Source organism: Lutjanus erythropterus, chromosome 21 (assembly GCF_056507025.1).
Source record: "Lutjanus erythropterus isolate fLutEry1 chromosome 21, fLutEry1.hap2, whole genome shotgun sequence".
Taxonomy (NCBI): domain Eukaryota; kingdom Metazoa; phylum Chordata; class Actinopteri; order Lutjaniformes; family Lutjanidae; genus Lutjanus; species Lutjanus erythropterus.
The window spans coordinates 16,153,706-16,180,050 of record NC_139337.1 but is presented as its reverse complement, the minus strand read 5'-3'; the positions used below and the strand labels follow the sequence as shown (position 1 = coordinate 16,180,050).

At 40.4% G+C, this 26,345-nt stretch overlaps 1 protein-coding gene across 2 annotated transcripts in view; it reads left to right on the top strand.

Annotated features, from left to right (window-relative positions):
• The window catches only part of sema5a (sema domain, seven thrombospondin repeats (type 1 and type 1-like), transmembrane domain (TM) and short cytoplasmic domain, (semaphorin) 5A), a 173,942-nt gene that overhangs the window by 102,148 nt on the left and 45,449 nt on the right, over window positions 1-26,345 (top strand). For both annotated transcript variants that reach the window (XR_014772698.1, XM_084747092.1), the window contains exons 10-15: window positions 830-1,034; window positions 5,576-5,783; window positions 9,664-9,781; window positions 13,653-13,834; window positions 15,089-15,232; window positions 21,256-21,403. Coding sequence is in view for 1 of the 2 variants with exons in the window: in XM_084747092.1 (XP_084603218.1) it covers window positions 830-1,034; window positions 5,576-5,783; window positions 9,664-9,781; window positions 13,653-13,834; window positions 15,089-15,232; window positions 21,256-21,403 (1,005 nt within the window). In the remaining variant the exon portion in view is untranslated. The remainder of the gene's footprint in view (window positions 1-829; window positions 1,035-5,575; window positions 5,784-9,663; window positions 9,782-13,652; window positions 13,835-15,088; window positions 15,233-21,255; window positions 21,404-26,345) is intronic.

Sequence of the window (26,345 nt, the reverse complement as noted above, 5' to 3'; positions counted from 1 at the left end):
TAAACTATACCTTTGACTCCTTAATATTTTCCTCTTTTAAAGTCCCATTTGGAGAGCGTTCACTTTATTGGGCTTCTTTTCATAAAAGAGGAAACTCAGGGAAATATCTTACTTATTAGATGTCTGACATTATAACCAAGAGCTGTGGCAGCGACTCTGCTTTGGTCGGAAAACTCTGCTGGGATACAGAATGAGGACGAGAGCCGGCAACGCCTGATAAAACCAGATTAATCTGTGACGATGAAATCTGCCTATGTATGTGAGATACTTGGGTAAGTCCAGCTGGACTGTTTTGTTGGCTGGTCCTATTATTTGGGGTTCAAGTAATTTTTATACTTTTCAGAGAGTCCTTTGTTTGAATGATATTGCGGCATTCAGAGAATTCATTTTTTGTGTAATATGAAAAGCAATAATGAAGCTCTGCAGATTTAAAATATTAGCTTATTTTTGAGGTGAAAAAAATGAACAATCAGAATCATTACGATTGGGTACCAATAAAACTCACCAGCAATATATATGCATATGAGGAAGAATCTAATAAAAGAGATAACTACTTGCTCAGTCAAACATTCATTCACTCGTCTTCCATCAGCCGCGGTGTATTGACTACAAAGCCTTAAGGTTGTGAGGATAGCAAACCATCACAACGAGGCGGCAATCGACTTTAAAGCCTTGTTCATTTAATCATTAAATCCCTCTCTTTTCCCATCTCCGCCGGTGCTTCAGCACAAAAACTTGCTTATTAACGTAGCTTGCCATCTCAAAGAGCTCGGCTTTTATTAATGCAGTCAGTCAAACTTGTCCTTTCTGTCCTCCCCCACCTCCACAGTGCGGCACCATCGACTCTGGCGCCTACGTGAACCTGACTGAAAGAAACCTGCAGGACGCTCAGAAGTTTTTGCTGATGCATGAGGTGGTCCAACCCGTGGTGCCTGTGCCCTACTTCATGGAGGACAACGTGCGCTTCACTCATGTGGCAGTGGATGTGGTGCAGGGGAAAGACATGCTGTTTCACATCATATACCTGGCCACTGGTATGTTCTAAGCACTGTGTGTTACCTTTTGAGTCAAAGTTTTGCAAAATCTGTCTGCTTTCATCTATGTACTGTATCCGTGTCCACATACTGTACATATCTCTTTTATTAGCAACTGGCATATTGTTTTAGATGTGTGCATGTGTCTGTTGTGACCTTAAAGGAGAAATATGTGAGACCTTAATGTTTAAAAATTTGTGCTGCAGTCCAAATAGCAAGTTGAAGCCAAAGACAGTACATTAATTAAAAAGGTTGAATCCCTATTTAATATATGATCTGTGTTCGAAACGAGTTATTTCCCCCCCATCCACGCCTCCCCGGACTTGAAGCTCAGGCAGGTTTCCTGCAGGCTGCAGGGGCAAAAGTCCTACACTATAAGTTGATCAGCTGTCACTAAACCAAAAACAGACGTTTCACACTGGAAGTAAAAGTTCAAAGAAGAGCATGCTGTAGTAGTGTTAGTGTCATGGTAATTTTAGGATTTAGTACAGGAATATATTATATATTTCTCCTTTAATATGAGCAATCTGGTCCAACATAAACGCATCATTTTCTTTTACAGGAGAGATTTCTATGTTTTTGTCTTTATTCTTTTCTGCTTCCACGGGTTTAATGTGGGTGGGGTTGGATGGGAAAAAGCTGAAGCTGGCAATATTGGACTCAAAATGTGATGACAGTTGTTTGCTGATGTTGCCAGCACTGTCAGTGCAATCCGATCAAATCACACCTGCAGAGTCTTGGAGAGGGAGTGTTAAACTCTTAATAAATAATATCTAACAAAGCTTTCCAAATTAAAGCCCTGGTCCCACCAGAGCATTTTTTTTTTCTTATATGAAAACATCAGACGCTCCTCTGAAATCACTCAGAGTGCACAAGGTGCAGCATTATTTCAGCTGAGACACTCTTTCCCAAATAGTTTGAATATAAAAACAGAGTTGTTTGCTTGAAAAAGAAGATTGAAAAACAAATGAAAAAGATTTAAAATTTTAAATTTTAAATTGAAATTATTTGTTTAGTAGTTGTTTGAGTGCTTGTTTTATGTTTTCCTTTTATTTGTCACTGTTCTGTAGAATGCTATCACAAAACATAATTATGTTTATGGCAAAATGACATCTGACTGAATGTGGTGAAGAAATGAAAAAGGGACTAATCATAATTTACCACAGCTATGAGGTTCTGGAAAGCTTGAAAATGCACCTTGAACATGGTTGCATTTGACTTCAGAACAGGTGTAGGAACCCTGTTCATGAGATTTTGCAGATGAGGAAACATCTGGATGAGCATGGTCATTTGATTCAAAACCTGAAAATAGATGAATAGCTTGGTTGAAGAGGTATGAGCAGGATAAAGTTTATGACAGCCTATTTGTCCTGTCCCTGCTCCGCTGTGATTGGACGGCGAATTAAAAAGTAACAGTGATGAGTGCAGCATTTTATTTTAAAAGTACGCTTGCTCTAGGAAAAAACACTTTAGTAGACATAGCCCCTACAGCTTTAATTGATGATTTTCTTGTGAAGAGTATCGATTGTTATAGATGAATACTTAAATGCAAAACCAAGTTCAGGGGCTTTGAGTCCTTGAAATGCACTTCGAGCATGAGAACAAACGAGGCCTGCGAGAAGAGTAATGAAGGCAATAGATCTGTAGCTGAGGAAACATCAAAGCTTCGTCTTCTGACACAAGTTTGATCACTCTTTACCTCCATATGTCCTCCATATGCACTGACACACACAACACACCACATATCACTCCCATGCACTCCCTCACCGAGAGATCGTAATCATGAAACAGCCAACAGCCATGTGTCAAAAGCAGACAGACGGGTAATTAATAACACAGACGTACGTACAGCTCTGATTTAACCCCTCCACGTTTCCCCTGTCTGAACTGCATGGCACTGCCTGCTTATCAGTAGCCTGTTTGATCATACTGGTGTGACAATATGTGATGTTAGACTTGGCAAAGTGCTGGAAACAGTATCAGCGAGACGCCAGCAGCGTTCGGTGTCTGCCCTGTATTATGATACAACAGACAATATGGATTATGACCGGATGTACTGAGCAGAATTCGTACGTAGTGACCCACTTCACTGCGCTAATGTACCATAGGCCCACTGGGAAATGTCAACACGATCGTCCCGTTGTAGCGTCAGTGTTATTTTAGGACATCACACATAGGAGCACACACTCTCACACACGCACGCACGGCCTGTTCCAGTTCACTGGCTCCGTGCTTGGCATCTCCCTCAAAAACTCCCCTCTCATTGTTTGCATGGTGCTGTGATCAATGTAGCGTCGGTCCAGAGCTGCCCACACTGCAAGTTCCCCAGACACTAACCAGACGCTAATGAAAACATCTGAAACACTGCCAAGGCCATTGGGTAGTGCACATATTGTACCTAATCACATGCTATTATTAACGCCTAAACGCTCTCTGCTGATTGGGGCCGTTGTGGAAAACCTGATAGCTCCAACTGGGGGTCCAGAGATGTCAAGGTGTAGGGTTCTTTTATTCAAACACGTGGCTTGCAGCAGATTTCACCTCCTTTGTTTTTCAGCCCTCGTTAGTAATTTCAGCCCCTGCGGCAGCATTTTTCTCCTGCAGTTAACGTGAAGAGAATTCAGTTCAATGCAAAAGATTTTCAAAGTCCTGGTTCACCAAAGTACCGGTTTTAACGAGTTACGGAGTTGAGAGATAATGAAGGTACAGAAAAAAGAAAAAAAAAAAACTTGGGCAGTGTTGGGCAAGTTATTCGAAAAGTGTAATCACATAATACATATCACTAATTGAATTATATTGCTACAGTAATTACTCAACAACAAGGGCAATTATTTCAACACGTCTTGAATTAGAAAGGGAGACATTTTAAGATAAGCCTTTATTGATCCACAGCGGGCTGCAGCAGCACAAAGACAGAGAAGTGTGTACAAATAAATAGAGAGAAAGTAAGGAATGAATGAATAGTTAAAATAATAAAAATAAAGGAACACATTTTAAAGCAAAACTATACAAAAGCTATTCAAGTCAAACTAAAGGTGCAGGATCATCTCTAAGCAAGTGACATCGTGGTGTGATTAGCAGCAGTTAATCAGCAAAGTGTACCAGTATTACCATATGAAAGTGAAGTTTGATATGAATGGATGAAATGTATATTACACTCACTGTGTTATTGTATATATAATGTAATGTATTTATATGTAAGTAATATAGTAAAAGAGTGAGTGAATGTTAAAAACAACTCAAAACAATTTATTTACAATTGATTCCGAATGTCTGATAGCCCATTTCCCAATTTCTCTGAAGGCCCATTGCACCATAAATACACACTCTCTGGTACCATTTATGCTGCCTTGTCGAAAAGTGCTACCATAGCACAAATCAATAGCAGAGTAGCTGCTAATCCACTGAGCCGCTAAGTAGTACATCTCAACAGGTAGCACATATCGACAGAACAAACACTGGCCATGTCCATGGTACTGAACTGATGGGGGCTTTGTCCTCAAAAGGCTGTCTTCTGGCCTTGCACCAAATGGCAAATCAAGTGATTTTACTGTCACAGACAAGTTTTTAGTGTTGGAATAAACTCACGAGAGTTTTATCTCAATTGGTTCAGAAGTAGAAGTAGAAGAGTGTGTAATTTCGGAGCAGTGGGCTTTCAGAACAACGCCCAGGTTGTTTTCAGGACAAGCAGGCTTTTGGTCCAGTGGGACATTTTTCAGACTATTTAGATTTCGGAACAATGGGCCGTCAAGACACTGGGCTGTCCCCGGTCTATTCACTGATAGGACAGCGGTGAGACAGCTGAATTTGAAATTGCGGTCCCTTACGCTACTCGTTACTTGAAAAAGTTATCATATTATTTGACACATTACCGAGCAATGCGTTTCTGGCCAACACTGCTTGGGGCAAAACTTAACATTTACATTCCTTACTTTGAAACTAACTATTAGCAATTCACCCTTCTTCCCTTGGCATCTCTGTGCGCCTAATTACTTTTTCTTCTCCCAGGGGATTTCATGTATAATAGATGATGTTTGTTTTAGCTCTCCCAAAAGAAAAACTTTATCTCACAGGACCTACCTTACATAATAAAATAAAGGTCAGGACGTATTCACAATGACATGCATTTCCATACTCTTCTTTCTCAGAATTACAAAGTGGTTTCTTCCCCCGGAATATCCCCTCAAAGAAAAGTAGGCCAGAAATCATGTATTCAGGTGCCATACCAATTCCCTGGTTGCATCTACACCACTGCATGTTGATGGCATAGCCAAGCTTGGCATGGCAGCCACCACCAGTCTTTTTGACAGTCTTATTTCAGCAGGAAATGATTGTTGTGCGGTTCACTCTGAGTTCACACTAGCTTGTGTGTAGTTTGGCTCATCCAGGATATATATTTTGTTGTTTTTGCTTCTTCAAACTCTGCTATTCTTACCCCTTATCTCCTTTGGTCTCCACTACTTTACCTGTTCTTATGCAGATAAACACCCTCCTTCCTCTTTGTGACCAAATCCTCTGTTGTCTTACTCCCTTTCTTTCAGATTACGGTACTATCAGGAAGGTGCTTTCCCCCCTCAATCAGTCCACAGGCAGCTGCCTATTGGAGGAGATCGAGTTGTTCCCGCCCAGGAAGAGGCAGCCGATCCGAAGCCTGCTGATCCTGCACAGCCGAAGCGAGCTTTATGTGGGTGTAAGAGACCAGGTCATCAAGATCCCGCTCAAGAGATGCAGCTACCACAAGAGCAGAGAGTGAGTCCACGCACAAATCAACACCATTAATCTCAATGGAAAGTGTCAAAAGCAAATATGCACACAGCGAAGTTTTAAAGCTCTTCCATAAGATGCTTTTTATCTAAGAGGGCCAGGCCTGTGTGTTGGTCAGGGGCCTTTGCTGAGATTTAAAACCCTGTAAATCAGCTTTTGTCTGAGCCACTGGAGGTGCCGACGGCTGCCCTCTGTCTGTCCGTCTCACTGTCTTCCTCTCGTCGTCATTGAACCGTGCGTTTTTCTGCCTCGCACACATCATCTCCGCCGCAGATATGTGTGTGCGTGTGTGTTTAGCAGATATACTGTATTGAGTTTCTGTCTGTCTGGAAGACGCTCCGTCAAGGCATAAATATTGGCAAAGAAAACCCGAGACAGAGCCTGGGGTGTGAAGACTCACCATAAGATTGGGATCCCATCCATCATCGCACGCAGAAAAAAGGAATCACACCTGCATTCCTTATCTCTGGCACAATGAGCTGTTATTGGAATACACAGAGGAGTGAAGGCTTCATGTTACAGCTGCGGCTCTGTGATATATGCTGCAGCCATTATGGCATTTCATCACCTCTTTTGCAGCTTTTTCTTCCTTTTTTTTAAAGGGATATTTTGAAATATATCATGTATGTAGGGTTGTATGAGCAAAGAGGAGTACCAGCATGGAAGCTAAGCAATGACCTGCTGTGGACAGGGTCAGCAAAAGCCACTTAAAAAAAGGACCAGCTAAAAACATCAATATCAGTTTAAAGGTACACTATATTTAGAATGTTCTTGCTACTTTTCCTTGCTGTCAGACAGGCTTTTCTGACAGGAAACTGCCATTATAGAAGCCATATATCGCTCTCGCCAAACCAACCAAGCTCCATAGGCAAAACCAGTCACTTTGCCTTGCAGAAGACAGGAGCTGCCTGTCCACGGTCTTTGGTATTTTAAAAGGATAGTTCAGACTCAAGAAAGTCACAAAATAACACTAACAGATCAAGGCAACTCCCAAGTTCTGCAAGTTAAAGTGACTTGATTTTGCTTAGGAGTTTGTGATGTGATGGGAGTGATATTTGGCTTTTTATAACAGCAGTTTCCAGTCAGAAGAGGCTGCCTGATGGCAAAGTAAAGTGGCTATTGTTTTTTTGTTGCTGGACCTTTGTAAGTTACTAAAATACCTTTAGTTGCAGACCATAGCTTCCATGCTGGTGCTCCTCTCTGCTTCTCCAAATTGGGGTGTGCCAACTGGCATCTAAGTACATTTAACAACCCAGCTTCAAATAATCTGAACCATCCCTTTAAGTGAGAGTGGGGAAAAACAACACAACAGAAAAAAGAAATAAAACACACAGACTGGCAGCTATAGTAAAGGGGGAGATACTGGGTCCATCGCTGACATTTCTTTGATGTTTACTGGTTTGAAATATTAGAAGGCAGTCTCTCTCCCTGTTTGCTGTTTGGCTCACTGATGGGTGGTGTGCAATCTGCAAGGCCCTTAAGGCCCCTCTGAAAGACAGGTATTAGCTTGTTCTGTCTCCCTTTCATTTTGCACTGCTGTCGTCATCCCTGATATCCTTGTCCACAACTCTCAGCTTCTTGTTAGCCACCCAGACGCTACGTCAGCCACCTCGTGTGTGTGTTAGACTGTGTTTGCCTTTCTGCATTTTCGTATGGATGGATGCATATGATCTTGTGTCCTTGCATAAGTGCACTCATATTTGTGTCTGCGCTCAGTACATTGTTATGAAAGCCACGGACAACTATGGTTACGTTTCACTCGGGGCATGTCAGGCTGCACTGATGCTCATGGCTCAGAGATATGTCATTGCGCTGTCACCGCAGACTCGTATTTGCATGAAAAGAGTAACATCAGGCTTTTTTATTGGACTCAATAAACAACCTTAAGCAGATAAAGCAGAGACAGATCCAGCTATCTTTGTATCCTCACAGTGAATATTTGTTGGGCTGATAAGCTATTTGAGTGAGAAATTTGTGTGTACGTGTGTGTGTGCGGACACAAAACTATAATCCTGGCTGAAGATTACCTGAGAAATCAGTCAGCACGTTGTGTTCAGTCATAATTTTTAGGACGCTGAAGCAGTATAAGCATTGTAGAGCATCTCAGTACTCTGCATTCATAAACAAAATTAACATTTTTATTTTGTCTGTCTTATCTCTCCTCTTCTCTGTCTCCTTCTCTTCTAGTGCTGCAACTTAAGTTTGTTTTCATTACTGTTTAATCTTCCGTTTCTTTTCACAATTAATCGGTTAAAGCTATACGTAACATTTTCACATTAAAATGTCTTAAAATGCAAGACGTGAGTTATATATTTTGTTAAGTTTTGTACGGATGTTTCAAACAATGTTCAAACACAGAGAAATCTATAATTTATTCATGGTAACAGTGTGTTTCACTATGACTTAAGGGAAAACATAGGATCTGCTCATTACATCAAATACTCCAGAGAGTGAGGAATGAATGTGACTAAACACAATGTTAGTATAACGTTTATATTCATTTTACCTCATCCATGACCATAATTTAGGCTTGAGTCATGTCAGATTTTCATCAGTTATGGCAGTTGTTTTAAAATGAAGAGAATAACTCCCATGAGCCCATGCTTCTTTACGATAACGTCAAACTACGTCTGTTGTTTTAATGTGAGAGAAACCCCTAGCAGCAGGACTCACATATGGTACGTTTAATCATTTAGTCTACTCTGAAAAACATGTTGGACCAACATAAAAGAAAATTACTTCAATTGGTAATACAAATAAGTTGTTTTTTTAAAAATCAATTTCATAATTTAGGTCAACACAACTGCTTGAAGTTAAATATATATTATATATTTTATTATATATATTCAAATCAACACTTTTTATTAATGCAACATAAATTTAAGGCAAGTCAACTTAAAAGTTTCCAGTTTTCCAATTAAAGTATTTTCTTTACCCTAAAGTAAAATTCTGAGTGTTATTCTAAGTTGTTAAATATAATTGAAATACTGTCCAAATACCAACACAGACTTTTGGACCAACACGTGTATATAAAATGCATAACTTGCCTAATTTGTGTCCTTATCTCTATATTACGCACAAAATGCATATCAGTTACCAGGACCAAAACTGTTATTTTGATTAACTGTGAATTTAACAGCTCATAGATGTGCAACAAAGTATTATGCAAATATGTGTAACATGCTTAACAGTGTCGACACATAACATTATTACAACTTAATTAAAAAGTATGTGCAGAGTTGGGCAGTGATGGAATTTTTTTCTTATGCAGAAACCCCTTTAATCAGCTACTGCCTGTGAATATTTAGGCAATATTATTAGGAACTGATGATTATTTTAATAAACAATTATTTTCACAATTAATTGATTTGTCTATAAAGTCTCAAAAAATTGTGAAATATGCTCATCGCAATTTCCCAGAGGCCAAAGTCTTCACATGGGCTCTTTCGTCCAAACAACAGTCCAAAATCCAGTGACTCATTTGCTGACATAAATGATAAAGAAAAGTAGCAAATCCTCATCCTTTCAGTTGTCTCATAGATTAATCTAAATGTTGCAGATCTATTCCCTTTTATGTTCATTTTCTCCACACTCGCTTTTTTGCCAATCTCTTCTTTCATGTGTACCCTTCTCTCCCCCACCTCCATCTCCCATCTTATCTCTCCCATTCCCCATTTTTACGTCCATCATTTCTCCCACCACCTTATCTCCCAACTTTCTCCATAATCTTGCACTTTTTAATCTTCCTGTCTGAACCTGATGTTTGATTTCATATCTTGTCACAGTGCAGAGCTATCTGTATTCACATGTGACGGTTTAATAAAAGGCCATTAACAAGTGAACTTTATTCTCTTTGTCCTTTCAGGGCCTGTGTAGGGGCCAGAGACCCGTACTGTGGTTGGGACCTGTTGTTGAAGAAATGCACCACGCTGGAGGAAAGTGTCAGAATGAGCCAATGGGAGCAGAGCATCACAAAATGCCCCGTGAGTAGATGCCTGATATTTACACATCTCATTGTAGTTAACTTGGAGAGGTGGCAAAAGTTCACACATCCTTTACTCAAATAGAAGTAGAGATACTTGTGGAAAAAAAACACTCTGTACAAATTCAATTTCTTTACTTCTTCAAACTGAAATATACCTGAAAACTCTACTTAAGTACAGAGAAAACACAATTATCCGTCCTCGGCCTTCAACGCTCTTCTCTTCACGTGAATTTAATGCCCACATTCGTCTGCGTCCCTCTCCTTTGAAAGCTACAGCCTGCTCTGTATTCTCTCCATAAACTCGCAGCTTACAAGCAGCAGCCTCTAAAACCAGCCTGAGCAACATATCCTCACCAAAGAAGGGCATCTCGGGACTCAACAACTTGACTTTAAGGGAGCAACGTGCGCCCTGGGAATGATCTAGAGCGCTGCCTCAATCATTCACCTCTGACGGCTTGTTCATTAGCAAAACAGCTCTTCCATTTATTTTAACGTGCACCAAATTTGGGAGCGGTATTAGGGGGCGGTAAGCCTATCAATTTCAGCGCGGCTCTGCCTTTTTTCAGCCTTTCGCAGGCATCATTCTTAAGCCAGTCACAGCAGAGAGTGCGGTATGACTCCGTACCCTTTTAATGTGGCCTCATGTTCCGAAGAATATTTGGCACTCCAGCCACCGCGCACCCTGTGGAATCTGTCAGCAGAGCTCTGGCAGAAACTTGGCCAACACTGCATCCACATATGCATTCAGATATATACATAGACACCCACAGCCATACGTGCATATGTGCTTAAACAGGCACACACAATATAATTTTGCCAAGTCATTGCAGGCTGCAGCTCAACATGTATTTTCTTTCCTCCTCCTTCAGCCAATCAGAGCATTTCTGTGGTTATTACTGCATCAAACACGGTCATACTTTCATTCATATTGATAGATTTGATTATTTAAAATGGAGTATATGAGATACTTATCAACAGTCAGTGTATTACCAATAGTACATGACTCTCTCCCCCCTCAGCCAAACCATATTTGCAAAAGCATTCATTTTATCTCACATCGGTTAGTTTGTTTGTGTCATTGTGTGACCTCAGTGTTTTAAAAGGTCTGACAATACCACAAACAAGGTAATTGATCGAGAGTGTGGTAGACAAGCCCCTCCCGCCATCTGCAAAGTGTAATGACTTCTTTGGCCCTTGGAGTCTGGTGATATTTGGCTTATATAAAGGTGATTCCCCATCAGAAAAGTAAAGCAGTGAAAATATTCTAAATATAACATACACTTGAACTGAGAGTGATCCTTTTTTAAGTGGCTAAAATACATTTTACTCTTGACCCTGTCCACAGCAGTACAATACTGTGTAAAAAGTCACTGCTCATATGAAACTAAAGCACACAATGTGTTAATTAGTTAGCTTTAGAGGTGCTGGCAGGTATTTCCCTTTGTTTTCCAGTCTTTATACTAAGCTAAGCTAACTGTCTTTTAACAATTCCTTTAAGTGCAGGGTTTCAGCAAAGATAATACCCATGCTTCCACCAGCAGTGCAGCCACTAGTCCTTTAGGTTTGATATATTTTCGTTTGGATACATACCACTGCCCACATGGAATATGTATTTACTCACTTAACCTCAGTCTAACCAGGTCCAATCCATTTAGAGTGAGCGTGAATTAACTTTGGCAGTAATAACTTTGTATGCTGGCAGAGAGAAATGGCTATACAATGGGGCTTCTGAAGCCAGACCAGGATGAGAAAATTGTCTGCCGGGAACACTTGGATACGAAGACGTGAAAACTGAAGAACAAGGAGTCGTCTTTTATCACAGTTAGCGTTTTGCTCCCTGTGAGTCCATTAACAGTTTTGAAAAAAGGCTAAACTGGCGGGATGTCTGGAAGTGTGGAGCTGGAGGCCAGTCAAGGGGTTTGCACACTGAGTTTCGTTGTGTGGGCAGAGACGGGAGGTGCGTTTTACCAACCTGTTCATAAGCACCATCTGGCACCACAGGCTCACTCACATCTATACGGAAACGAGCAACAAATACGAATGCCTTTTTAAGGGAAGGAACAAGTCTGACTCACTGTTCTGTATGTTCCCACTCAGGTACACTCTTAGAAATAAAGGTGTGAACTAAAACTATCAAGGGTTCTTAAGCTTGTCCTCATAGGAGAAAGCTTTTGGGTTCCTGGTTGAACCTTTTATGAAGGTTCCAGTTGAAACCCTTTCACAGACTTCTACCTAACATAGAACCCAACATAAAGACTTATACCTAGACCCATCTGTGAAAAGTTTCCCTGTGAGAGGTTATAAATGAGAACCCTTCTATGGTGTAATGGTTCTACCCAAAACCCTCTCTGGAGGGTCCAGACAGAATCTTTTTCAATTTCTAAGGGTGGAACAAGATCTTACTCGTGGGGCTCTACCAAGAACTTTTATATTTTAAAGGCTTTATCAAGAAACCACTCAGGGGGCTCTACCACAAACCCTTTTATGTTCCAAGGGCTTTATCAAGAACCCAACCCAGGGGGTTCTACTGAGAACTCTTTTATATTCCAAGGGTTTTATCTAGATGAAAGTAAAGATTTCAACAGTCCCTTCAAAATGGGTTCTTAATGGAACCTTTAGTCTTACAAAGAACCCTTGACTAAATCTTTCTTCAAAAAAAAAAGGTTCTTAAGAAGCAAATAGTTTTGGGTTGATCCTCAGTCCTACAGGAATAATGGCAGAATTTCTAAGAGCGGAAATGTTTTTAAAAGAACCCAATTTTTTCTAAAAGTCATTTTAATCAACCCGCACTCCAAAAACATGCTTTTAAAGTATTCTTTAGAATAAAAATAGAGACAGCTGTTGCAATTTCAGCCTGTGAAAAAGAAATGCTTCTCTTAGAATCCACATGAAACATGAGGGTTTTTCATCATCCTTCAGAGTTAATCTGTCATCCTGTTTCTGGTGTCCTTTCCATTCTGCTTTCATATTTTAATGAAAGCATCAGTAAAAAACAACTTTTTATTTATTTATATGTATTTTTAGGGACAAATACGCGGCATAAAATGGTCATAACATATGTATTATATCATTTATGGTCTCAGCTGTAAATGACTGCTGAAAGAGATGTGATATTGTCTGTCTCCGTCTAGTTGTTTGGTTTCCCTGCAGCCCATTGATGCAAATGTTGTCTGTCTTAGCCGAGCGTCCCCCATTTAGGCGCACGGCAGAGTTCAATTACCAGTAAGAGCGGAGGGCAGACGTTATTTCTGCTTCTGCCAGAGCAGCTGATGATCACGCTCTCTTTTCTCCCCGTATGAGAGTGTTCTTTGCATTTTTAAATCACCCTGAAATGTAGCGGCGACATGGCTCATATCATCCGCAGCTCTGAATCTCACATCGGTGCTTTTTTGTATTTAGCTTATATGCCCGGGACATCGCTCGTAATTCATAGCTCCTGTAATATCGGAGCCTTCCTGTTTCATTCTGTTTTGCTTCAGATATCTATTTATGCTGCCACTTTTATTCCCTCATATTTCTGTCTTTTGAATGTGTCCATTCACAGCATTGATTTGCCTTTCTGAGTCCCTCTTTTGCTCTTCTGGAATCTCATCATATCCTGAGACAATTTTCATATATCTTCCTCCTGTTTACAGCACATTTTTGTCCACATAACTGCACAATTTCAGATGATGTAACGCAGTTATTTTTGCATCTATTTGAAGAAAATTGATTTCTGTTTGCATCCACCGTAGTAGCCGTGGGCTGCGTTTCCCAGAGCAACACATCCCTGAGAGCATCAGTCTAATGCAATGACCACTTTCTGAGAAAAGCCATTGCTCTTAAATGCTTTATTTATTTTTTTTTTCTTCCCTTTTCATCACTAACAGATCCGTAACGTGACTGTTGATGGAGGCTTTGGTGCCTGGTCAGGCTGGTCCACATGCAGTCATAATGATGGAGGCAGCGCGGGGTCTTGTCTGTGTCGGACACGAGCGTGTGATAACCCCGCCCCTCAGTGTGGGGGCCAGCAGTGCCATGGCATCAGCGTGGAGGTCGCTAACTGCTCCAGGTGAGCTCACCAGCACATCATCTGTACTTCTTTCCTCTGTCTTTGAATATGCATGTCTCTGTCAAGAAGAGGGTAAATGAGAGGTACAGGAAGGGGATAGATATAAAAATTTGTTAATTTATTCACTGCATCCTCACACCTACTCATCAAAAATCCACACACGGATAATTCTTCCATGTTGCATATTCAGTGGCAGCTATTTGTGGCTAACAAGTGTTGATTGGGTGTTGTTTTTTCACTCATTCAGCTGATATGATACTGGTTTTAACACTTAAAGTTAAAATTAACTGAGATGCTGCTGCTGCTGCTGTGCCTTCATCTTTTGTCTGCGCTCGTGAGCATATCCTTGCATGAGACAAACAACGGTTGACTTGATAAGGCAAAGCAGACAAGGATTGTTTTCATTATTAATTCATTTATCTATTGTTTTTTAATGATCAGGTTAATCTTTTAGTCTAATTAATGTGTGAAAGTAATGATAAATGCTTATCGCAAGTTTCCAGAGCCAAAGATATTAAATTTATAATGAAACACAAACAGGAAAACACAGATTATCTTCATATGCTAAAACAAATGCTTTGTGTATTTTCTTTATTCTTGAACTATTAATTGTTTATCAAAATACTCACTGGTTAATTAATATTTGTCAAACCAGTGACAAGCAATGGGTTCATTGTTGATATATGTACTTAATATACCTTTTTCTTGGCAGCCATATTAATATAAAATAGTAGGGTAAACATAGGAGATACCAATGGAACCTTAATTAGTATCACTGTACCTGTGTACACCTACTATTTCCTGTCAAAATGGCATGGATTATTCCTTCACATGTTCTGCTTAGTGACATGGGAAAATACATAAGAGATACATAAGAAACACACAGAGGTGGGAATAAAATACAGAAGAATTACATGAGAATTGGAATTTTGATTACAAGGTGAAGGAAAATATTCATGACACACTTATAATGGTCTCATGATGGCCAGTGTCAAAACCAGCCACATATAATAATATGATGTTAAAACATAAAGCTAAACAGTGAATGAATGACACTGAATGACAGCAGTTATAAACACACACTCTCCTTCATGTTCGTAACAGGTGTAATGGCATGGCTGTGACAGTGTAATACACACTCCTTTAAATAAAGTGTTGCCATATCTCTCTATAATCTTGCCGTTGTGCTCTTTCACCTACCATCACCTCCCTATCAAGAAGCATAGAGTGATGTTGCTATGTGTGTCTCCATAGAAACGGAGCATGGACTCCCTGGACTTCCTGGTCTCCCTGCAGCACCAGCTGCGGCATCGGCTTCCAGGTCCGCCAGCGATCCTGCAGCAACCCGACCCCTCGCCACGGCGGGCGAGTTTGTGTGGGCCAGAATCGTGAGGAGAGGTATGACACACACACACAAACTCCCACACACGTGCTTACATGTTCATACATGCGCTCACATGTACTGATTAAAGTGAATACATGCTGTTCATGTGTGTTTGGATTTATGTGCATGTCAGCAACAAGAAAAAAGCCATTTTATTCCATAATTTGCAACCTGCAGTTTGGAAGTGTGACTTTGACTGTGACTTTTTCTTTTCTTTTCTGTTTTTTTTCCTCACTTCTGTCCAACTTTGTGACAGCCAATTAAGGAATGAGTGGGATAGGCCTGTGCTTGGGTAATTATCTGGCTTTCGCACACAGACCGAAGTCTGCGTTTTGAAGCTTTGGAGGCTTTGGCGTAGAATAATCGCCTTTTTAAAGATGTTTGTGTGGTTTCTAAGCAACCTTCAAGGCCTGAAAAAAAATCAGTTTTTCATGGAGAGGGAATGTGAAGAAGCACAAAGAGACACACAAAGCAGCCCAGGTAGAAAAGGTCAAGTGCTGAGAAGTTTTGCTCATCTTTCAATTTGTTCTGGTTATCTCAAACTTTAGTTCAGTGCCAAATCAGGAGGACAGCTGTGATAGCTTCCATGGTGTTTGGGAATTAGACAACAGTGGCTTTATTGCATTATTTCAACTCCTTCTTAATAGAGAGTGGTGTTTCTTAATGAACTGAGGCATTCTTCCTCTGTGTCCGCCGTGTCTGCGTTACCCAGTGAGGCATCATGCTGATGTTTTTCATCCGACTCCTGCCGTTAAGCAGAGAGGAGGCAGAAAAAGTGCAAATAAATACAGTTCAGAGGGTACAGGGAGGGAAAAGGGAGAAATAAATTGTTGCCAATCGTTACCACGGCAACAGAAACAGCATTGCGATGGACGAGTAATTGGATACGGCCTTCAAGGATGAACCTTATATTACATCCTTTTTTTTCTCCTTTTTCCGTACTTTTTCATTTCCTCTAACCTGCCGCCTCCCCTTTTCTTGCTCACCGATGCTCCTGGTGGAGCAGTCCTTTTCTCAAGGACTGCTCCACCAGGAGCTCTGAGGAAAATATATGGGGTGGCTGCTCGCCACAGTCCAGTTACTCACGAAAAACCCACGTCGAAAAACCGCTGGCTGGCACTGAGGACCACAGGGGGCAAAGAAGCAGGTTTTTGCCACCCCCTCTCTTTCTTTAATCTCCTTTGTTTCATCTCCCCGTCCTGCTCTCATACTTGCTCTGTTCAGCTATTTAAAACACCTTAGGCCAGTTAGGGGCCAGCTGTGAGGGCTGGAAAAGGATCTTTGTAAGCGTGAGAGGAGAGGAGTCTTAGTGTGTGTGTGTGTGTTAGTGTGTGTTTGTGTGTGTGTGTGTGAGAGAGAGAGAGAGAGAGAGAGGCAGACAAATGAGCAGCAAGGTAGAGATGGAAAGAAGAAATGTGTTAACAGATGAATTATGCTGTGTCAGTCTGAGTCCGCCTGAGGGAGAAAAAGATAGGATAGGGATGCTAGAAAATGTTTGTGTGTGTCTGTGTGTGTGTGTGTGTGTGTGTGTGTGTGTGTGTTTGTGTGTGTGTGTGTAGATTTTACAGGTATGTGTTCTTTGTTTGAGTATTTATTTTCCTGACATCTTTTCAATTACTCCAAACATTTTTAACACAAAAATCTGTAATTTTCTAGTCAGCGCAGCCTCATTAATTTAGTTTAATGCATTTTAGGGGAATTATTTTTGTTTTGCATCATTGCACACTGCCCTCCCAAGACCAAGACCAATTTCAACTTGAATGGATGGAACGATAACACATAGAAAAGACGATTCCTTGGTGTATCCATAAGTGCACTGGGCTGGTAAGACACAGAAAGATATTTGTGTTAAAATGTGTTGAGTAAAAGTTAAAAGTTGTCTTAGTACTTAGATACTGTCCATCTCTGTCCTCCAGATGGCTACTTTTTACTTATACTTTGGGTGCATTTCAGAATTCTTCACTCATTAACTGAGTAAGGAATCACCACTTTTTCTTCTAACCATCTTTTTTTACACAAGTATAAAGTCTGTGTTTTCCTACCCCCTGTCAATATGAGCATATCCAGTTGTGGCAGGCCTGTGTATCACCGCTGCTTGGAAAAACTGGGGAAAACTTCTCATTGGATGTTCAAAATGTGTAACGTGTCCAAAAAACTTCCACCACATCTGTTGTTTATAGTTACCCATGTGTGAAATAGGTAAAGTCTTCTGTATGAGTTTTAATCTGCAGCATGAAGAGAAACTGGCTCTTTATCAGCTTTTTGCTCACTGAATGTTTCTTTTAATGCTGTGAAAAGCTTTTATTTTATGGGGCACAGGCCTCCTTTTCAGAGGTGTTAGGCATCTGCAATAAGCCTCACTACTGACTTTGTTCTTGCCATGTTGTCGCCTCAAGTGACCGGCTTGGATTAATGCTCCAGACTTATGTTCAAACACACATGCATATGTTGTGAGCTCATATGTGCATAGAAGTGCATATTTACGAAACAAAAAAAGCTTCAAAGTCCAAAGCTAAGCCTCTTCTCTCACCTCTTTTCTTTGTGTATTTTAGCCAACAGGCATCCCATAAGTTTGGCCCTGATTGTTTACAGCAGGCAGAGCTTTTAAAGATAAAGCAAATGTTCTGAAACTGGTCGTGCACAGCAGCGCTATGGGCTTAAATCTGGCTGGTTAATGCCTGCATTTATGAACCTTCTGTTGGTATTTCCCTCAGCACACTGACATCGTCCACACTGCTTACTCAGCCTATAGCAAATAATTAGCAGCGTTTTAGTCCCATCAGCTCTGTGTTTTTAAAGAGGGGAGAGAAAAGGATAAGATGGACTAAAGCCCGTGATTTGTCAAAAATGATTAAAGTGTGTATGATGGTAATTTTGAGGCTCTAAATCTGTTTCATATTGATTGCAGCAGCTTTTCATTTTGCTGAGGTACAGAAGGGGTGTTCTGCATCTTCAGACAAGCCTGTGTGCATGAGTTTTGCACTGGTGGACATTTGGTTTGGGGAAATCGACCCCCTGCTGCAGCTATGTTTGAAAAACACTGCAGGAGCCCTCTTGGATATCCTATGATAGATAAAACATGATAAAGGGTCCTCTTGAGTGCCCTTCCAGTGAAGAAAATGTGGAGAAGTGCTCTTTACGTTGCCCATCCAGTGAAGAAAATGTAGAAAAGTGCCCTCTAGAGCGGCACATTGTGCCCTTCTAGTTGACAAAACATGCTATAGTGCCCTTTTGGGTGGCGTTAAAGTTAAGAAAATGTGGAAAAGTGGCCTCTAGGGTGCCCATACAGTGGACAAAATGTGATAAAGTGCATGACAATTTTTGGCACGCTGATGCCCTGCTGCATACAGCTGGAGCCCTTTTTATTTTTTTCACCCCAGCCCCTCAAACAGTCGGGGTCTGCCTCTGAAACTGTAAATGTGTCTTCCTCCATCACTCTCACTTGAGATTGTAATCCACACTCCTCCTCTCTTCTCCACCCTCCTCTTCCCCGTTGTATCATCCCACTACAAGCGTGCAGATTAGTCAAAGAGGAAGAGAACACTCTGCTCTAAGCATTTTTACAACCAGGGTATACGGAGTGTAGCTTTTGATTTGCCATGAACAATAGCAGAGTTTTTGGGAATAGTACAATGGAAATTCCCAGCCTGAGTCTCTGGAGGAAGAGTATAAAGTTAAAGCTATTTTAGCACAAGAAGACTCAGTTTTCCTCAAAAGGCAGTCATGCGCCAAAACACAACAAAATAGCAATAAAAGCAATTTTATAGGATGCGTAGAAGTTATAAAATAAATTATATGGCTCTAATAAGCCTGGCAATCGTCTGTCGTTATTGTATAATGGGGACTGAGTAATTAAGTATTTTAGACAGCGCAGTAATCCTGTCTTGTAAAACGATGTAATTAGAGATGATGCATGCATCTTTGTGGCTTTTTTAATAGGCTGTGTCAATGAATTATGCAAAATGCATATGCACGTTCATTAAGATTTGAGATGGAATGTTCTTAGATGTACTTTTATGCAACACTGGCCATCACACCATACACAGAAAAGCACCACAGACCTGTCTGTGGCAGAATGAGCCAATCAGATGATCTGGTTCGCAGGGCTCAACGTGTTCTCTGCACCCCGTGGCCACATCAAAGAGATATGTTGGGGTTTGTAAAAGTTTGTTTTAAGTGAAGTTTGCACGCCGTTTTCAGACATCCCTGTTATGTGGTATGAACTCTTTGTAGCTATTTTAGTTCAGTGGCATGGTTTCAACAGTGTGGTGACGTCTTTAGCGTCCTTCACATATAATTTTAGTGCAGTCAGATAAAGTAGCTGTTTTATTTTCCACAGACAGCTCTAAAGACACTCATGTCATTCATGATCAGTTGTACGTGCCCAGTGTAAGTTCACCTTAACGTCAAAGCTTGCAAACTACCTCATAACTCTTCCATAATAAATGAAATAGAATAAAAACAGATATTTCTTCTTCTGTCCGAAGATAGACAGAAGAAATTGTTTATAAATACTATAAAAAGGTTCATCAGTCACTGATAAAATGCACCAAGATTATTCCCTTCAACTGAAGAATATATTTCTAATATAGAGCTTCTACTTCCAGTGCAAACATTTTGATTTATAAAACTTTTTTTTTTTTTCAGTTACTGATTTTTCAGTATCCTCCATTTAAAGGGGCAGTGGTGTTTGTGGGCTTCAGACAGTTAATAAAACTGTCTGAGGACATGGAAATACTTAATTGCAGTGTTTCCCCTGGGGGCGACTGCTTTGGCGGGGTGGAGGGGAGTTGACTGCAGCAGGGCTTCGTTCAGAGAACAGAGTCATCAGAGGGATTTAAGCTCTTTACTGCATATCTGTAATCGTTACAGCTTTAACTAAAAGCATTTAAGGGCTGTTCAGTGAGCTCATCGTACTCCCGCTGTGTGACTGGGTGAATACTTAGCGACTGCAGTGACCACGTTGACTGTGTGTCCACAGTAATACAGGCCACGCTAGCTTAGCGAGGCTGATTTCCAGACAGACTGATTACTGAATTGAGTCTTTGCAGATCTTCAGCAGTACAACAAATTTACATGGACAAGATGGAGCAACATCATGAAATACAGAGGGATAACTGAATTTGAAAACGGCTCTTAAGCTAATTTCTTTGATTGTTCTTGGAGATCTTAAAGGAAAGAATATGTAATATAACTACTTTGCTAAATCATAAAATGATATGTCATTAGAGTTGACGGAAACTTGGTTAAAATACCAGCTTCTCCAACAACAGCGCTACAGCCAGCATGTTCTACTTTGGAGTTTGAATTCCGCTTTGTGTTTGTTTGCCTGTTTCATGTTTATTGGAGTTCAAATTGATGCTTAATGTTTCCCAAGTGAGTAAGTATCTGTTTATGAGTCTTAAGAGATCATTAATAATGTTTTAGAAGGAGTAGATGTTTATAACAGTTAAATTGAGCGATATGTTGATGAAGTCTGGCAGGCAGTAAGGTAGGCAGTCACTGAACTCAGACTCCAGAGTGTGTATTTTTGGATCAGTGGACTTTTGTTTTCAGGATAATGGACTTGACAAACTGGCAGTTAAAAACATCTGATCAACAGACAGTGGAGAGTATAATGCTGCTCTCAGGCAACCTGCCTGAGCTTCGTGTCTGGAGAGGAGGATGAAGAGGAGGAGGAGGAGGAGGAGGAGGAGGAGGGAAATAACTTGCTTCAACCATAGGTCATATATTAAACAGGGATTCATTCTATTTTATATACCGTCTAAAGCTCCAACTCAATATTTGGACAGCAGTTTTCATGTTTGAACGCTCAGGTCTTACATGCTGCTCCTAAAAAAGCATTTGTCTGCTTACAACTATGATACAAAGTGTTATAAACCATTTATTTAATGTTTAATGTCATAACCCGTCCCATCAAGAGCCATAACTTTACATACTTCTTATAAATACCAAATAAGGTTTAAAGTAAATAGACTTGTCTTATTGAATAAAGTTCCATACTGATCCCCTGCTGTTTTTTTCTCTCCCTTTGCAGGTATTGTAACGAACACCTGCCCTGCCCGCCGCATGTCTACTGGTCGGCCTGGTCGGCATGGGAACGCTGCACCGTGCCTTGTGGCGGAGGCATCCAGTCCCGCCACAGAACCTGTGAGAACGGCAACGACTGTCCCGGGTGTGGTCAGGTATGTCACACACAAACAATAGCTCTCACATGCTCCGTCTTTCTGTTCGTCTTCCTCTCTGTGTCTGTTCATTGTTTAGGAACTGAGCTGAAGTCATTTGATGCGATGAAGCATCAGTGGTGATGAAACTGGAACATCTAACACGACCAAATCCCCTGGCTATATTTATATGGTGGCAGCAGCCATCAGATTTATTACCAAGACCTATTTAATACCACACACACACAGTAATCACTCCACATATGAATAGGCTTATTTTCTGCCGCAAAGCTTTCTCCAAAGCACGGATGATGCAAGGAAGTGTTGAAATACGAGCGCTAGTCTTGTTGACAGAATTATGTGATGCTCGTGTTATTTCTGGCACTATTTTCACACACATACGCACACACATACGCACCCTCATCCACAGTCCGGATAAAAATAAGAGAATGAACATGATAGCTGTAGCTTCTCATGTCCCTCTTGGAAATGGATTAAAGAATGTGGGTCAGGGTCTTGTGGGTGCATGGGGTGTTTTTGTTTGTTTCTTTGTTTGTTTGTGGCTTTTCTTTGCCATGTGGAGAGAAAATCTCAGTTTTAGCTGGTTTAAGGGAAAAGCTGAAATGGCTGGTTTGTATTCAGGGTTTGATTATAATCAGGATTACACACACATGCCACATGTTACTACTGACGACTGTATTTGCATTCATGTAAACATGCGTTTTCACGGCGTCTGTATGTACGTAGAATAAATGATTGGACACAGGCATTCACTAAAATTAAATGAAGAAAATTTGCTTTGAAAAAGGCACTGAAAAAGCATTCAACAACTCAAATCACATTATGCTGAAAAAGCACATCCCACAGGTTGTGAAATGGCCCGTTGTGAAGCTAAATAATATACCACCGACATTATGAAACATCCCACACAAGACCTCGAGCCCTCAAGAGCATATATAGTATCTGATAATTGCCCATGACACATTAGTAGCTGCAGAACACCCAAATGAAAAGACTGACCTCCCATTAAGTCGCAATTTAGCACTCGCAGCATATCATCTGCTGCTGTACTGCAGCTGGTGTGTCACGCCTGTGATGTTCTACGTTGTGTTCATGGCATTTTGAATGAAGAGGCAGGAGGCAGAACTGGATCCCAGGTCTTTAGAGTTAATCTGGTAAAGATATGTGCAAAACAAGGAACTCAGTTGGCAGTAGGGTTGCAAATTTTATGCATTTTCCTTAACCAGTGCTGATAATCAGTTAAACAATTAATGATCAATACTTAATAAGATACAAAACATTGCAATTAATTAATTTTTAATTGGTTAAATTCTTAATGGCATTTCATTGATTAATAATTAATCATTAACATGCCTAGTTGGCAGTGTGTGCATGTGTGTGTGTTCCCTCTCTGTCAGTTGCAAAGAGCTTATTTAAAGCTACAGTTACAAAATAAATACAGAATAAACTACTAATAAAAACAATTAGTGGATAAAATTAACCTCAATTTCCAACATATAGAGAAATCACAGCAAAAATTGCAAAACATACCAACTATGACTATGGATAAGAACATGACATATTCTGTCACATGAATAAATAATTTATTATAAATATACTTAATCATATAGCCCAGAAAAAGTGACCAAATGATCCGTATTTCATCATTTTACCAACTACAAAACACAGAAAATTAAGTCTAATTACCTACCTTAACTACATCAGTTGACTGTGACATAGAAGTGGTGCAAATACAGCATTGTTGTTAAGCTAACTTGGCAACAAGCTTAAGGTTATTCAACTTCCCAAAATAGTCTAATTAAAAAACAAAACAAAAAAAAAAACTGTAGATAGAAATCACAAACATCGACAGGATTTACACACAGTGGAACAACAATTAGATCACGTTATTATCACATTTAATGCACTGAAAACCTAAAATTTATCAGGAAGAGTCAGTTCCATCCATCTTGTCTGTCAGTTGGAAAGAGCTTTGACCTGTGTTCACACACACACACACACACACACACACACACACACACACACACACACACCTCAGCTACACTAAACAAACCACACACAAATCGAACAAAAAATAAATAAATGGGCATGATGATGAATGAATGATGACATTCATAAGTTACGTCCACATTAATCTACGTGTACCTACCTCCCATCTGTCTGACACACATACACACACTCACGTTCCTATCAGATGGCAGCTGTTGTATTTCTGTCGATGAGCAGCGACTATTATCCTCACTGAAGCATCTTGGGAACGCAGCAGCATTCCTGGAGGAATGCAGTTCAGAAAAGTAAAGTGATTACGAGCTTGAGGGAATCTGAGGAGCTTGTCACCGCCGTTTCCAAGAGAGGAAAGCCCGTCTTCAGTTGTGGGTATTTTTGATGTTTGGAGACGAGCTCTGGCTCACTGAGCAGGAGATGTTAGAGAGTTTTTTATTGGTGTCAGGGCAGGGGCAGCTTCGTCGTGATTACAGACCAGGAAGTGAAAGACTTGAGAGAGCTGAGCCGGGTCAGTGAGAAAGGTCAAAAGAGCACCTTGTGTAAACTCAATGCTCAGTGTGTGTGTTTCACCCACTCACTCTCCTTCTTCCTTTTGACTTTTCACTTCCACTCTTTGCAGAGGTGGGAAGGAACCAAGTATAAATACATTTTTCTGTACTTTTCAGGTATCTGTACTTTACTTGGGTATTGATTTTTTGACAACTTTTTTACAACTACTCCCTACATTTAAACACAAATACCTGCACACCCAAGTTTTAATACGTACAATTTAGAGGAATTATTCATTATTTTTTCAACATATTATTTTAACATAAGTAGATGGGACAATGACACATAGAAAACATGATTCCTTGGTGTGTCCATTAGTACATATCACCATGACATACAAAAATGACATAAAAGACGTAAGATAAAAACAATGTAAAAAGCGAAATAAGACAAAAGCACTGCAAAAAACATAACAAGAGAAAAACATGGAAAATACATAACAAGATGTAACAAGACACAACAAGATGAAAACAAAAATATCAGTACTTTCTACTGTATTTTCAAAACAGGCTTGTTATTTTAGATGTAACAAGACAAAAACAACACAAGCACAGAAATGATCGTCAAGACAAAAACTGCGCAAAAAGACATAACTAGATGAAAACAAAATAACTAGCTGTAACAAGAGGAAAATGATTAGATTCAGTTAGATTTGCACAGAAACAGCCAGTAGAAATGTCCTTTAGAGGGCTACTTGTCAGACTACATTTCAGAGCCTGTACATTTTCACTTTTATTTCAGGAAAAAAGTTGAATCAGTACTTCTTTTTTTTAACACTACTTGAGTAAAGTGTGTGTACTTTTGCCACCTCTGGCTCTCGGACTTTCTCTTGTTGTCTCTTTTTGTTTTGTTTTCTCATCGACTGCTTGTCGTCGAACATGGCGATATGGACTTAATTGGGGCCATTTCAGGCACCAGAGTTGTAATTACATGCAGATTTCACAGACACCTTCACTTTTCCAGAGAGGACTTTATTTGGACAGCTTGGCTAACTTGTATTATCGCTGCATATTTACTCAGATCAAAGAAACATTTGCTGCCTTTTATTTACAACTCTGATAAGGCGCGTAATGACACAGCTGTTAATGTATAACAGTTGCTTCAGTGCACTTAAAGTCCCCACGAAGCGAAGCTCAAGTGTTCGAGACAGAAAAAAGTGTTTGAAATACCATGATCCTTTCCAATAAACTTACTTATTTTAATTTGTAATCAGCACTCGAAGATGAAGGATGATGGGAATGTCTTCTTCTTAATTTCATCAAGGACCCCCCCAAAAAAGTTTTTTAAGGTGCCATCTGTCTGTGTTCTCTTCCCCTGGACAGATCTATGTTTAATTAAACAGAAGGAGACCACACACACACATAATCACACACACACGCTGCAGCTTCTGTCACCACAGCTACTTTTTTCAGCCAGACACCCTACTGAGACCCGAGGAGATGAACACCGTGTATGTCTTAGAGTTTAGTGTTTGTGTGTGCGTGTGTGTATTCATGTTTACCTGTCAGGACTGATATCACTGCAGCCACCTGTGGTCAGCTCCAGGCGCTTGCCAGACATTAATCGACAGCGGCGAGCTAACATCTGCTTCGTGTTTCACGGAGATGTCAGGCAGAGACTTTTGGAAGAAATACTAATACTTTTTGGAACTTATTCTGAAAAGTACACAAAGATGGACTGAAGTTAAGTGATACCAGTTTCAGGTCAACACTGAATCACTTAGCAAAACGTCCATTCAGTTCTTACGTTTTTGTGATTCCCTATTGATCCCGGAAGCAAAATTTTCTATGCTTATAACCCCTCCAAAGGGAGCTCACAGCAGAGTCATATCCTGAGTAACGCAAGTTGAGCTAGTAGGGATTCAGGTCAAGGACACTTGAGTTTAAACAAAAGTGTCTCTCCTGACTTTGCAACCCTGCTAGCCTAAAAACTAAATGTTGCCACATGCATGATTAAAAAGAGCAAACTCTCTAGGTGCTTAATTTGCATCAAACCTGCCCCAGTGTTGCCCTGCGTGTCATTGCCCTGAGCCTCTGCAGTCTTATCATCATGGAAGTATTTAGTCCCGAGGTGCTCGGCGCCTCATTTTGCTGATGCAAAAGGCCACATGAATGCAACTTCATCAGTCTGAGCCCTGGTCCGTGCAGCGCTGCTCCGTCTCTGCCGTTTCACTGTATCTGCATTACAGGTTTGAATCCCTGGAGGAGCTGGCAAAATCTGGGCTGGAAATAAACAAGCGAGGCTCTGGAGGCTCAGCAGTGATGCACTGACTGTACAGTACAGAGAACAGTATTTAACCCCATCATCTCCTGCATGGTAAAGAGCAGAGCAAAATGAGATGATTTACTGTTAGTTAATTTATAGAGGAGGAAATGAAAATGTGTAATAC